This window comes from Ziziphus jujuba, chromosome 6, assembly GCF_031755915.1.
Source record: "Ziziphus jujuba cultivar Dongzao chromosome 6, ASM3175591v1".
NCBI classification, from domain to species: domain Eukaryota; kingdom Viridiplantae; phylum Streptophyta; class Magnoliopsida; order Rosales; family Rhamnaceae; genus Ziziphus; species Ziziphus jujuba.
Genome location: NC_083384.1, coordinates 30,129,348 through 30,144,196, shown reverse-complemented (window position 1 = coordinate 30,144,196; position 14,849 = coordinate 30,129,348). Strand labels below are relative to the sequence as shown.

At 30.2% G+C, this 14,849-nt stretch overlaps 1 protein-coding gene across 12 annotated transcripts; it reads left to right on the top strand.

The window, feature by feature from the left end:
• Nucleotides 1-1,605: 1,605 nt before the first annotated feature.
• Nucleotides 1,606-13,478, top strand: LOC107424130 (TMV resistance protein N-like). Of its 12 annotated transcripts, none has more exons than XM_048464418.2 (10): nt 1,606-2,191; nt 4,509-5,619; nt 5,782-6,141; nt 6,232-7,245; nt 7,328-7,950; nt 9,202-9,321; nt 11,352-11,562; nt 11,685-11,776; nt 12,477-12,611; nt 12,903-13,478. In XM_048464418.2, the coding sequence occupies exons 1-5, from the start codon at nt 1,671-1,673 to the stop codon at nt 7,823-7,825; spliced, it is 3,504 nt and encodes a 1,167-aa protein (XP_048320375.2). In that variant the 5' UTR covers nt 1,606-1,670; the 3' UTR covers nt 7,826-7,950; nt 9,202-9,321; nt 11,352-11,562; nt 11,685-11,776; nt 12,477-12,611; nt 12,903-13,478. The 12 variants fall into 12 exon arrangements, with proteins under 12 accessions (XP_048320375.2, XP_048320372.2, XP_048320367.2 ...); XM_048464415.2 differs by having other exon boundaries at nt 12,101-12,611; XM_048464410.2 differs by having other exon boundaries at nt 11,685-12,611.
• Nucleotides 13,479-14,849: the final 1,371 nt, after the last annotated feature.

The window sequence follows — 14,849 nt, the reverse complement described above, 5'->3', positions numbered from 1 at the left end:
TAAAAAAATTATAGATATTTTTAAAATTTTTATGAAAATTTAAAAAATTTTATAAAAATTATCATTAAAAATTATGAATTTTTTAATTAAATTATAAAAAATTTAATGTAAATATTATGATAAAAATTTATATAAAAGCTATGAAGAAATATCAAAAATTTTAATAAATATTATGAAAATTACATTCATATCCATTTGAAACTTAAATTTTTTATTAATATATTTAAAAAATAAAAATTTCATAAAATTTTCATAGAAATTTTTAATATTTTAAACTACATTCTTAATTAATTAATAATTTGTTGGATTTTCTTTCCAAGAAAATGAATTTAAAGTGTAGTCTTCAATCGACATCAATCTAAAAAGGGTAAATACTTGTATATCAGTAAAGTGCCACTAATATTTTTGATGGCTCATTGACGCGTTTGTAACCATTGAATATTTCTTTTCTACAAAACCCAAACCGAAAAAAGTACATCTACTGTTTCCTTGAAAATAGACAAGAAATTTCTTGGTTTACCCGTGGCAATTTCATGACATGTTACATATAAAAAGGAGCAGCGAGTGTCAAATGACGCTATGACCCTCCAACCACCCAAAATTGAAAATTCCATATAAACAAAAGCTAATTACATTATATTATATTAATCGACATTCGTAAATATAACCTACTAAAAAATAATTACTAGAATCGAATAATATTTTTTAAATTATTTTACAGAGAAATTGTACATGATTACTTGGGGAGAACTCTTTTTATCTCTCTGTTTATTTATTTTACAGGACCATTACATAATTAACCAAACTTGATTTAATGTCAGGTATTGTCAATTGTTTATTTTGTTAGCTAGCTTACATACTTTAGTCCAATTTTTAAAATAGTTGACGCGGCTGTGATCATAGCACTTTTTTTCCACAAATCTCAAACCATAGAAAGTACATGAAAATTTGCACGAAACAGTCGAGAAATTATCTAGTTTACCAGTGTAAGTTTCAGTTTCTTACTAATTAATTATATGAAAAAAAAAAAAAAGAGCAACAAGGAACAAAATGATGCTACAACCCTCCAACCACCCCAAATTGATAATCCAAAGGTAGATAAAATATTAGCTAATCAATTTCAAAATAATTAATTGCATATTAATGAACATTTATATATAGTTAATTATCTCTTTTGCTATATTAATGAACATTTATATATAGTTAATTATCTCTTTTGCTATCCGCCTTTCATATATGGTTTGATCCATTCTTTTAAAGAGTTTTTGAACTTTTTGAGTTTAAGGATGATGTTAATTAGGCAATAAACCAAAAACTCTGGTACGCTCTGCAACTAATCTCATGTTTGGAACCCTATGGGAAGTTAATTAACCAAAATTAAAAATCTTCTGAAAAATGATTAGATAAGAGGAAAGTTAGGTCAAGTTACTCTTTTGTTTTTTTTTTTTTCTGCCAGCTTGTGGAGCCCTTAATAGCTGGACAGCACTCTGATATTCACAGACACACGTATATGGGCATTGACTGCTGACTCACTGTTATAAGTCCTCGTCCTTTTGGTCAACATTTTTTGGATCTACTTTACGAAGTTTTTTTTTTTTTTTTTTTTTTTTTTTTCATATTTTGCTCTGTATCTACACCATTCTTCACCAAGGAAGCCTTAATTTGTAAACATGGCTGCTTCTTCTTCTTCGTCTTCTTCTTCGACAATCTCTCCTCAGCAAAAGCATGAGATTCAAGAAAAATATGATGTGTTTCTCAGTTTCAGAGGTGAAGACACCCGCTATAAATTTGTTAGCCATCTTTATGCTGCTTTATCTGCAAAGTATATCTCAACTTTCAAGGATGATCATGAACTTCAGGTTGGTGATGAAATTTCACCCACACTTAGCCAAGCTATTCAGAATTCGAAAATCGGGGTTATCATTTTCTCGAAAGAGTATGCTTCATCTACGTGGTGTTTGAATGAACTGGTGGAAATTCTTGAATGCAAGAAAAGAAATAAGATGGGTGTTGTCGTTCCAATTTTTTATGAGATAAATCCATCGGATGTACGAAAACAGAAGGGGAGTTATGAAGTTGCATTTGCTAAACTTGAAGAACGTTTCAAAGACAGAATGGAGAAGGTGCATCAATGGAGGGCTGCATTGACAGAAGCGTCTAATCTAACTGGATTGAATTCGACGAGATCCAGGTAATTAATTTACTGTTATGAGTAAGTAGTGCAAAATCGGATCTGCCTGATAATAAGGCCCAATATATATATATATATATATATTGAAAATAAAATGAGAAAATCTTATTAAATCAAGGATAAATTTTCATTTACATGTCTTCAGTTTTATCATAATGTTAGTTAGATCTATACTTTTAAAATATCATCATTTACTTCTCTTCTACTTTTTAAAAATGTCAAAAATAATTTATTTGTCAATTTTTATTAGGTAATTTTAATAGTTAAATATTAAAATTATATATTTAGAATGTTATTTAATTATAAAATACTGATTTTGCTTTTTTTTTTTTAATTTTAATTGTTAAAATTAATTAGTAAAACTACTAAAAATAGACAAATGAGTCACTTTTGATATTTTTAAAAAACATAAAGAAAATAGATGAAGATTTTAAAAAAATGTGGCGTATGAATAATATTAGGTATTAATCAACACCAGCAGAACACATATATCATCATGAATAAAGTCGACCCATGAAGGTCCTAAAACCAAACTTAAAGCATAATGGGCGAGCTCATGAGCTACCCTCTTTGCCTCTCTCGGCATAAGAACAAGAAAATTATTGGCCCAATAATTTATTTGACACTTTTAATTATCATATCTACAACCAAGATTTTTTTTTTATTTTTTATTTTTATTTTTTATAGACTTGGTCTACTAGTAAAACTACCAATAATATTTAGAATATATTGTAATTCTTATTAAAAAAAATCAATTTTTTAAAGGTAAATTTAATTTAGATCCATTAGGTTTTTTTTTTTTTTTCTTAATTATACACCCTACACTTTTAGAACATTATTACTAATCTCCATTTAATTTTTTTACTTATCAAAACAAACCTACTCCCTAATGACAGGAAGGTTCTTTTGTGCTTTGTGTTTTGTGTTTTTTTTTTTTTTTTTTTTGGGTTAACGAAAATCAATATTTTATAATAGAATAACATTAATTATAAAAATATTATTTTGGCTTTTAACTATTAAAATTAACTAGTAAAAAATGATGGATAAGTGGATTTTGATAGATATAGAAACTAGGTATTGGAGGTTACCAATATTTTTTCAAAAAATATGAAATCTAAATGTAATTAGGACTAAACCAAAAAGGTCTAAATGAAATTTGCTACTTTTTTAAATGTTTAAAGAGCTCCTAATAGTCTTGTGTTTAAATTCCCCATTTCTTGCAAAAAAATGGAATGCGTCATCATCAAGTAGACTTTTGACATAGTTATTTGTTTGGTATAATTTATGAAAATAAAATTTTTATCTTAGAGCTTTTCATAATAAATCTCATAATAAATCTTCTTCAAAAAGAATTTTTATTCAAAAGTAAATGACTACTTGGTTGTCAATTAAAAAGGTACATTGAATATTAAATTAAGTGTTTATCAGCATTATAAAAGTATTTTGTATTTAAATGTGTACAATATTATTTTTATTATACATCAAATTTTATTTTTTTTTAATATAAGTAATGTTAACTAATAACCATATAACATATTCAAAAATTAATGTGGTAAATATTTTTGTTTATAAATTACATTATTTTAATTTTATTATTTAGATTTTAGCTTATGTATTAGTTCTTTAAATATATATAAAAAAAATAATGTTTAGGAATTAAAGGAAAATAAGAAGAGAAGCCAAAACATTTTTAGCAATTGAATTTTATGTAAGGCGTAATTATTGATATATTGCATATTTTATTAAAATAGCAATGAAAAAAGGTAAAGTAATAAATTGTTTTGTTGGTAATTATTGTAAGTGAGAAAGTTTTTGCAAAAGATAAGAGTAGAGCTTTTTTGAGAAGCTTAAAATATTTGCTTTTTTGTCAACAAGTGATTGATAATTGTAGCCAAACACGTACTTTTTTTTTTGGCAAAAAAGTTACTTTTGGCTCTCAAATATAGCTTTTCGAGTATCAAAAAGCTATACAAAACATAGAGTTGAATTCATAACATTCTTGTGTTTAAGCCCCGTTCACCAACAAAAATATGAAAAGCATTATCATTCAATATATTTTGCCACATAATTGATATAAAAAATTAACTCATAACTTCCAAGATTAAAACGATAAAACAGTGAATATAATATAATAATAATAATGAAAAATAGTCAATAAATAATATTATTTTCATTTTTAACTCGTAACAACAAAAATAAATATAGGATTTAAAAATTGAATAAATCAAATAGCACATTAAAATCTAACCATTTTGCTTTTATATTAAGACTTGTGGATGCTATTTTTCTTACAACTGTATTTTCTTCATTTTTCTAGGGAGGAGTGTGAGTTAGTTGAAGAAATCGTCGAAAATATTTTAAAAATATTGCTACAATATCAACCATCAGTCGAGCAATATTCCAAGAGACTCATTGGAATTAAAGAAAATATAAGGGAAATTGAAAGAGACTTATCCATTGCCCCAAAAAATGTTCGAATTGTAGGTATTTGGGGCATGGCAGGTATTGGTAAGACTACCCTTGCAAGAGTTGTGTTTGATAAAATATCAAATTCTCAATCATTCGAAGGTTGCTGTTTCCTTGAAGATGTTAAAGAAAATTATAAAGTACCGGTCAATTTGAATCGTCTGAGAAAGGAAGTTATATCTTGTTTATTGAATGATAAAATTATTCAAGAGATGCATGTAGCTTTACCTCCTATTATTTTTCAGAGACTTCGACGTAAAAAGGTACTTATTGTTTTGGATGATGTGGATAGCTCAGACCACATAAAAGCTTTTGTTGAAGAAGGATGTTGTGAGCTTGCTCCTGGAAGCAGAATCATTGTTACAACTAGAGATGAGCAAGTGCTTAAGACAGTAGCTGATAGTATTCACAAGGTTAAGAGGCTAAATGACATTGAATCTCTTGATCTCTTCCGTTTGCATGCTTTTCGTGAAAACTCTCCAACAATTGATGATGAAATGGTGTTAGAGGTAATAAGATATGCTGATGGCAACCCACTAGCTCTTAAGGTCTTGGGCTCTTCCCTTTACAGTACACCTAAAGATGAATGGGAAAGTGCATTGAAGAAGCTGAAAAGGAATCAAAATCTGGGAATTAAAAAAGTGTTGAAAATCAGCTACGACGGGCTAGATGATGGGAGCAAGGATATATTTCTTGACATTGCTTTCTTATTTAATTCATCTTTTACGAGAGACCATGCAGAAAGAATATTAGGTGACGGTAATTCCCCTGTGAAAATAGAAATACGTATTCTCATTCAGAAGTGTTTAATTGAAAATAGTGAAGGTAACAAGCTAAAGATGCATGATTTGCTGCGCCAAATGGGTCGGGAAATTGTACGTGATGAAGATAAAAAAGAACCTGGTAATCGCAGTAGGTTGTGCGATGCTGTGGAAGTTTGTGATGTATTGGAAAATTGTACAGTAAGTATAAATGCATTATTGATTTCTTCTAAAAGCGATAGAATTCTTCTTACAAAACCATTTCAAACAAACAAAATTAGGTCCATATATGCCAACAAGTTCTGAATAAATTTCCCTTTATTGTATCCTATTTATAATATTGATGTTCATCTTAAATGCCAGGGAACCGGAGCGGTGGAACTCATATCATTGGACATGTTTGAAACTAAAAAAAATGTGACGATGCATCATCGAGCCTTCTCAAATATGCGCAACCTACGAATTCTCAAAGTTTATTATGGGTATGATGATATTGCCAGAAATGAGTGGATCCGCTTTGATTATAACAATATTGGTAGCCACAAGTTCAAACTGTTCATTCCTCAAGCTCTTCACTCTCATCTTTCTATTAAGTTAAGGTTTTTACAATGGGACTTATACCTTTCGAAATCGTTGCCATCAAAATTTATCCCAGAGAACCTTGTTGAACTTGTACTTCGTGGCAGCCCTGTTGAAAAGCTTTGGAATAGTCGTAAAGCTGTGGTATGCTTAATTTAGTTATATTTAATTAGATGATAAAGTGCATGCATATATGAAGTAATAATTAACCCCACTTTCTCCTCTGTTCTGCAGTCTCTTCCAGAGTTAAGGAGATTTAATCTCAGTGATTCCAAGTTCCTTACTCAACTACCAGATTTGACACATGCTCCAAATCTGGAAAGGATAAATCTTGCAGGTTGTACAAGCTTGGTTCAGGTTCATTCATCTCTGCAAAATCTAAACAAGCTTACTTATCTAAATTTTAATGGCTGCTCCAAACTCAGAGATGTTGAAGAGATATTCAAGAGAACAGAGGGATTATCTGAAAGTTGGATCCAAAATTTTAAAAGAAATTTACGTCTCTACTCCTCTCAGGCTCACATTTCCCAAAAGTTTGCACCCAATTTAAGATATTTAGGTTTGCGTAAGACAGCAATAGAAAAAGTGCCGCCGTCAATTGGGTGTCTGTCGGGTATTGTTCAATTACATTTGGAGCTTTGTAAAAGACTTAAAAGTCTTCCAACAAGCATTTGCCATTTGAAAGCTCTTAAATCATTAAGTCTGCTTGGTTGTGAGAAACTGAAAAGGTTTCCAGAAATCTTGGATCCTATGGAACACTTAACAGAACTTGTGTTAACTAGAACAGGAATTAAAGAGTTGCCAGAGTCGATTGAAAAGCTAGTATCCCTTAGAGATTTATTTATGGATGAATGCAAGGACCTTGAGTTCCTCCCCAACAGTCTATGTAAATTAAGGAACCTTGAGAGGATATGGCTCGGCTACTGTTCAAAATTTCAAAAATTGCCTTCCCTTCCACCATCGTTGATCGTCTTGTGTGTGGATGATTGTCAGAGATTGAAATCTTTGCCAGAGGTTCCATCTCAATGTTTGAGTTTGTCTGCAATTAACTGCACATCACTGGAAAACATTTCAAATTGGAGGAGTACTCCATTATTACTCGATCTGGATATCTTTGAAAAATTTAACCTTCTAATCTTTAATCATATTGACTTTTACGGTTGTGAAAAATTGGATCAGAACACACGCAACATGCTTTCTGATCAGGCAGTAATTCATATTCTGTCTCGTTTGAAATTTGGATTAAATGTATGTATAACTATATCTCTTCATTTGCTGAGATGGTTTATAGTTTTTGAGCAAGTTGATTAATTCCCCGTTCATGAAACAGGCTTTAGGTGCTCATTCTTTTCGCTATCCAGGAGGTGAAATTCCAGAGTGGTTCAACCATCAAACTTGTGAGACTTCAATCAATAATATTATGCTTCCTCCATACTGGAACAATGACGACTTCTTGGGTTTCGCTTTCTGCAGTGTTCTTCGTCAGAATATAATCAACCCTAGTATATATCTTGATATTGATTGCAAATTCAATTCCGAAACCATCGATGATAATCGTCTGTATGAATATCATTTTTGCACGAATGTTGTCAATAGGGAGGTCAGTTCAGATCATGTGCTCATGTGGTATGTACGAAAACCGACTTTGCAGGAAGAAATGGCTGGACTAAATTGGCCCTCTACTTGTAGCACTGAGGCCTTTTTCCATATCCGGCATAAATATAGTTATTTGAGTGAGTATGGAAATGAGTCTGACGAGATTAAGAAGTTTGGGGTTCGGTTTCTATACAAACAAGACATCGAGAGATTAGATGCAAAAACTGAATGAAAGAATAAGAGACGCTTCAATGAATGTTGTGAATCAAATTGAAGTGAAGCTGTTGATTCTCTTGAGGAAGAAGACGATGATGAAGCACATTCTAAGAAACTCAACGTTATGGGACTGTTTATAAGGTAAATCGCATTTACATTCTTTTTTTTTTTTTTTTTTTGGGGAAATTAAAATATACTCTGTTTTACAACATGCATTTTGTAGAATTTTGGTTGTATTAATATATAAACTAATAAGTTTACAAATTGAAAGGTAATCTCTAAAGGAAAATTTTATGTTTTGTTCAAAATGATACACATATAGGGAAATTATTATTTGTCATGAATAAGTATTTTGAGGATTTTTCATGTATATGTTATGTGGTTCATAAATTAGAGGGGTGTTGTGTATATATGTATATATATGTGTGTGTGTGTGTGTGTGTGTGTGTGTGTGTGTTTTGTGGTTAAGTTTATTCAAGAAATTTACTATCCGGATAATAAAAAGACATGTGGCAAAGGCTTTATTTATTGGGCTCATGTGTGAAAAGGGATTTCTTGTATGATATAGAGAAATGTACGGAAAGAAAACACAAGGAGGGGGGGAAGTTTTCTGTACATTTTTCCATGAAAACTCATGGTCTGTGTGAGTTTGTTCTGGGAAAAAGAAAATAGAGAGGGCTTGTGTTTGCAATCTGGAACTGATCTTGTAATAGCCTGTTTTCATAGTAGATTGTTGGCACATTATCAGAACTGGATATAAGTTCTCATCTTGAGAGCTGAACCAGTATAAAAATCTGTGTCTCTATTTCAGTTTATGTTCTGGTATTTTTTTTGGTTGAGTTAGATCTGCTGGTATATTAGTTTCACATCTAGTTTTGGAGTATTTATACATAAGAAACAAGGTAGATTTTGGTATTTGCTGTCGCGGTATATATTGGTGAATTTTGTTTTTCACCATTTGGCATTTGTTTTTTAAGTTTCAGGCCTTGAACAATATGTGTCTGAGCTGTGCACACACCACAGCACATAGCTTCAAATGAATGGTTCTGGCATTAGTATGTGTTATTCTGGCATCAGTCTATATAATACATGAAGTGGGAAGTCTTGACATGTCCTCGATTTTAATTACAATATTGGCAAGCTCATTTTCACTTTAAGCAGTGTATCTGTCCGTAGTCACTAATTTGTAGAAACACTCCCAAGCATTTTCTCTATAAAGTTTGTACTGATTTCAACTAATATGCTTTGACAGTGTATTAAATCTAAGAAATGACACTTTTTAAATATGTAGTGTGAAATTGGATAGGTGGGCTTGATAATTATCCTACAGGCTTTTAAACTTCCATTATTTATTTATTTATTTTTTTCCTTATATATACTTGAATTTCTCAGTTAATGTGAAGATTATCAAGCCAGTTAACTGTTATTTGAAGTTGTTGGCTATGACCTATGAGGAAGAAGAAAATCCTTGGACTAATTCGAAAACAATCAAGCATAATTTTGATCGCTTAGGTAAATCAATTTAAACAGTTTCTTTTCTTTGGAAATTAATTTGGTTAATTTATATGGTTCTATCATTATCTGCAAACATTCATGAACTGCAAAATATTGGCATTCCTATTTTAAGCAGTGCATCTGTCAGAAGTCAGAATTTTTTTTTTTAATTTTTATTTTACTTTATGTATTTCTAGTCCTTTTTTCTTTATTATTTTTTTTATAAGCACCTATCCTTTTCAATTATAAAGTTTTTTCTTTTTTTTTTTCTTTTTTTTTTTTTTTGATAAGAAAGTTTTTGCATCTTGATGGTTGATTTTTCTTTTCGGTGCTTTTGGTTTTTAAATTTCAATCTTTTTTACACTTTGGAATAGCGAGCTTATATAATTACTATTATCAACTTCCTTTCTACTACCTGAGGGCACTCCATGATACTTTGCCTCTCTAAATTTCCCCTAAAGAATACATATCTTTTTGATCATTTTCAATATATACAAATTTTGTTGATCTCTAACAACAACTAAAACATGAGTCTTTATCAATTTAGTGCCTCAGGTTTGGGCAAATCGTTTTTCTTTCAGAACTACAGTATTGTAGAAATTTACTTTAGAGCTTGATTTTCTTATTATACATATAGGGGTCGATTCTTGGACCGTCAAATACTTATACATGCTAGATTTTTTTTTTTTAAATAAAATATGTATATATATATAATTATGCTTGAGTTAAAAACATATTATCTGATCTTCTTATAGATAATCTGGTGATCCTGGCTAATGAGACAAGGTATATATAGTCAAAGTCTTTGGTTTTTGCATGAAAATGACATGTTACAATGTGTTTGTGCAAAGGTTTGTAATTCTTAATTAATTAAGAGTTCTTGAGCTAGATGCGTCTGGTTCTTAAATTAATTAATTAAAATCTAGTCTTCAATTGTCATCATTTTAGAAAGCAATGTAAATTTGCACGAAACAGCCTAGTAATTTCATTTCTTAGTTTATCAGTGTCAGATCAAGCATTATATGAAAAAAAAAAAAATGAGAAACAAAATGAGGCTATAACCCTCCAACACCAAATTTATAATTCAGGTAAATAAACACAGGCTATATTAAATATATATATATATATATATATAATAATAATAATAATTAAAAAAAAAAACATAAAAACACCCACAACCTACGTCAAAATTATTAATTGAAAAAAAAAAAAAAGAAAATCTCCTGCTAACATTATCGACACCAGGCTAAAGGCCATGTGCTGGGATGTTATTATGTGGTGGAACCATCTAATAATAACAGAAAACTCTGAATCATAATTTTCAAGTTGAAAAATAATATTTAACATTAATGATAATTATTATTAAAATAATATTTATCATTAGTTGTAATTGTCACTATTTTATATATATATATATATATATATATATATAGTAGATTCTATGTATTTATATAAATAAAACAGCCTATATAATAATGGATTCCATGTATAAATAAAAATAGTATAAACATTAAATTTATTGGTACATAGAATACTAATAATCATCAATAATAATAATATATAATGATACTCTTTTCAAATTTCACCTGCCTACAGCCCCCCAATGGTATATAACAAAACTAATGTTATTACTGGAAACGAATATATTTTTTTATTTTTTACCAAAGAATTGACATGTCTATGACAGATGACTTAAGGGAAGGGCAATTTGTACACAATGAAAAAAGACTTTTTTGTTTTGTTTTTAACCAAAACCTGAAAAGTGAAAAAGAAAAAGTACATATAGTTCGCAAAGGTTAAATCACGCGCGGAAGAACAAAAAAACCAAAAAAAAAAAAAAATGTCTGTCTTGTATGTTAATACGTTTTCTTTATATACATATATATATATATATATATATTTTCCAAATCAAAACAAGGTAACTAAACTCATATTTACCAAAACAAAAAAAAGGTAACTAAACTCATCTAAATGATAGCTAGGTATTGTTTATGGTCTCTTTTGTTATATATAGTAAGAATAAATGGCTTCTTCTTCTTTTTCTTCAGCAATCTCTCCTGAAGAAAAGCATGAGATTCAGAAAAGTTCGATGTGTTTCTGAGTTTCAGAAGTGAAGACACCCGCAATCAATTTGCTAGCTATCTTTATGCTGCTTTATCTGCAAAGCATATCTCAACTTTCATGGATGATCATCAACTTGAGAGAGGCGATGAAATTTCTTCCACACTCCAACAAACAATCGAGGAATCTAAGATTTGGGTAATAATATTCTCAGAAAAACTTTGCTTCATCCGCATGGTGTTTGAATGATCTTGTGCATATTCTTGAATGCAAGAAAAGAAATGAGATGGGTACTTTTATGCCAATCTTTTATCGTATAGAACCATGTGTTGTGCGAAAACAAGAGGGCGGTTATGGTGTTGCATTGGCTACACTTGAAGAACGTTTCGAGAACAAGGACGGAATGGAAAAGGTAAGAAAATGGAGGGCTGCTTTAATAGAAGCATCAAATCTATGTGGCTTGTATTCAGAGCATTTCAGGTCATGATCTCTCTCTCTCTCTATATATATATATATATATTTCCTGATAAATTCCATCTTAAATTAATAAAAGGCGATGAAAGCACAATGAAATAAAAGAATATAATAATAAGAATAATAATTAAAACTGGCCAAAATAACACTATTTTCATACTTTAATTGGTAAGACGAAGCAAACAAAAATCGAGTATGCCTGACTCTTTATCAAAACGCCTGTCGTACTTATCTATAACTGATTTATTTCAATTTTTTATAGTGCCGAGGTCAAGTTAGTTCAAAGGATTGTTGAAGATATTTCATGGAAATTGCCAAAATATCTCTCAAATGAGCATTGTCATGAGCACGTCATTTAATTGGAGACAAAGTTAAAGAAATTGAATCATTATTATCCGTTGACACAGCAGATGAAAGAATTGTAGGTATTTGGGGCATGGGAGGTATTGGCATGACCACCATTGCTAGTGTTGTATATCAAAGATTATCATATTCTCATTTTGAGGGGTAGTTGCTTTATTAAGAATGTAAGGGAAGGATATAGGAATGGTCATTTGAGAAAAAGAGGATTGGGATCAATTCTATATTATTATGCCTAGGAAACCCAAACTCAATTTTTTATGTTACTGCTTTTACAGAAAATTTGATGGTGAAACCAGTTAGTTTGAAGTTGTTGGTGAAGTTGTTGCCTCCAACCACTCTGAGGAGGAAGAAAATCCCAAGACTAATCCAAAGAAATATCACTCAAACATATATATTCTGTGATTGCTTAGGTACAACAATTTGAACTCATTTGGTTTCTTCCCAAATTAATTTGTACAAGTTAAATATACTCTGTTTACGACATGCATTTTGTTGTATTTTAAGTTTGCTAATCTATAAACTATGTTTATAAATTAGAAGCTAATTTCTAAAGGAAAGTAAGTTTTCTTCTGTTTGAAATGAAACATACAGAAAAAGAAGGGAAAAAAACAAAATTATTATTTGTTACAAAAAGTAATTTCATGGATATTTCAATGAACACATTGATGAATTCTGTTTATCCACAATTTGGTGTGTCTTAGGCTCAGGCTATGAGGAAACTATGTGAGCTATGCAGCATGCATGACAACCCGTAGCTTCGAATGAATGATGTGGTATTCTCTCTTTCTCTTGTCTTTTTCCTGATCTTGGTATGGGAATACCCTGTTTGGGTCATATCAAAGATTCGCTGTGCTTATTAATATCATCAGCATCAACAAACACCCATGAATGACATGTGGGTCAACTTGGAGCTGTTTTCTCTTCTAAGTTTGTTCCTTCAAGAGGTTTTCATCAAATGTCATTCTACATGAGCAGTACTATTATTGAGTTAATACATTAACAGCACTGTAACATGAAGCTTAACGTTGGGAGCCTTAGATTTTTCTTCCTTAAATATGCACAGCTTTTCACTTTGACTGCTTTTGTTAATGATTGTGAAGTTACTGGATTTTTATATTTAGTGAGCAAGCTTTATGGGTTAATAGTCAAGCTTTTGTTATGTGTCAAATTAGAAGTTTAATATACTCCATAGCACTGGCAGTAGTGGTGCAGTGTTTAAGACTATGTATCCCTGAAGAAGTTAAGCTGTATTTATTCCAATATCATTTTTTTACTAATAGTACTCAACAAGCATGCATTTTACTAGTACTGTGCTTCAACATAGCTTTTGATGTGGTGAACTTAAATGGTCCTGTCTTTGTTTGCAGAGAAAATTAAATAAAATAAAGAATTTAATACCTATGAATATGATTCTGAGTTCTTAATGATGCATTTTATGGCCAAGTACATCTTTATATCTAGTTGAACATTCTTAACTACTTTCTGAGTCCTAATACTATATTATTGCATCTGAAAGGCTTTTATAACTCTGTTTCTGCAAAAATAGGGTAAAAAAATTTGAAAGACGTTCTTAATTATTTTTTTTTTCTTTTATTAGTTTGGCATTGGATTGATACCCTATTTGTTTTACTTGTGTGATGTTAGTATGAATATCTTTAACTACTAAGAGCCATTTTAAGTTTACTTGCTGTGAAAGTTAAAAAAAATTAAAAATTATAGATTATCTTTGAATATGAGTAGGCATTGTTTATGGTGCGTTTAATTGGTTCCTACATTTTTATTGCTTTATGCGCAGTTGAACATCATTAACTTATCTTTCTGAGTGTAATAGGCATTTGACAAGCTTTTTTAATTTGGTTTCTGGAATTGCCAAGTAAAACGAAAATTATTATTGTTCAATACATAATGGCCATGGTGGGTCATTTTTGTGTTTTGAATTGCTTTTACCAAAACAAATAAAGTTTCAGTTACTAGGTAACTTGTCGAATAAAGTTCTCATTTCTAAGTAAACTTTTTGAAAGAATTTCTATTGCTTGGGAAATGTAGTAAGGGTAATTTTGGTTCAAATCCAATTGTTGCTTAATGCTCCTATATTAAATCATGCACTAATATCGTTAGTATCAAGAAACACCTAAGTATGGCTTGTACAGACAGCTAGCGGAGCATTGCAACATGTAACTAAACACTTGGGAGTCTTAGATTTTTCTTTCTGAAATATGGTGGGGGACTGTATATATTAACTCATTCTACTTTGACTGGTTTTGCTAATGGTTGTGAAATTGCTTAATATGGATTTATTTTATTTTCTTTTTTAGGGAAATGGATTGTAATATATCTAGTAAACAAGTTTTATGGGTTCATTGTCAAATTTTGGTTATTTTTCTAATTAAAAGTGCAAGTACTCTGCTCCATAGAACTGACAGTGGTGCATATTGCTTGTATATAGCTGAAGAAGTTTAGCTGCATCTGTTATTCATGTTTATATATAACATGATTCACTACTAGCTTGCATTGTTTCCTTTTAGTAGTGCTGGGCTCCAACAAAGCTATTGTTGTAGTTAATTTATATGGTTCTGGCATTTTTCTGTAAAACTACATGAACTGTTAAGTCTTTGACGATTGACATGTTCTTGATGTCAATATTGGCA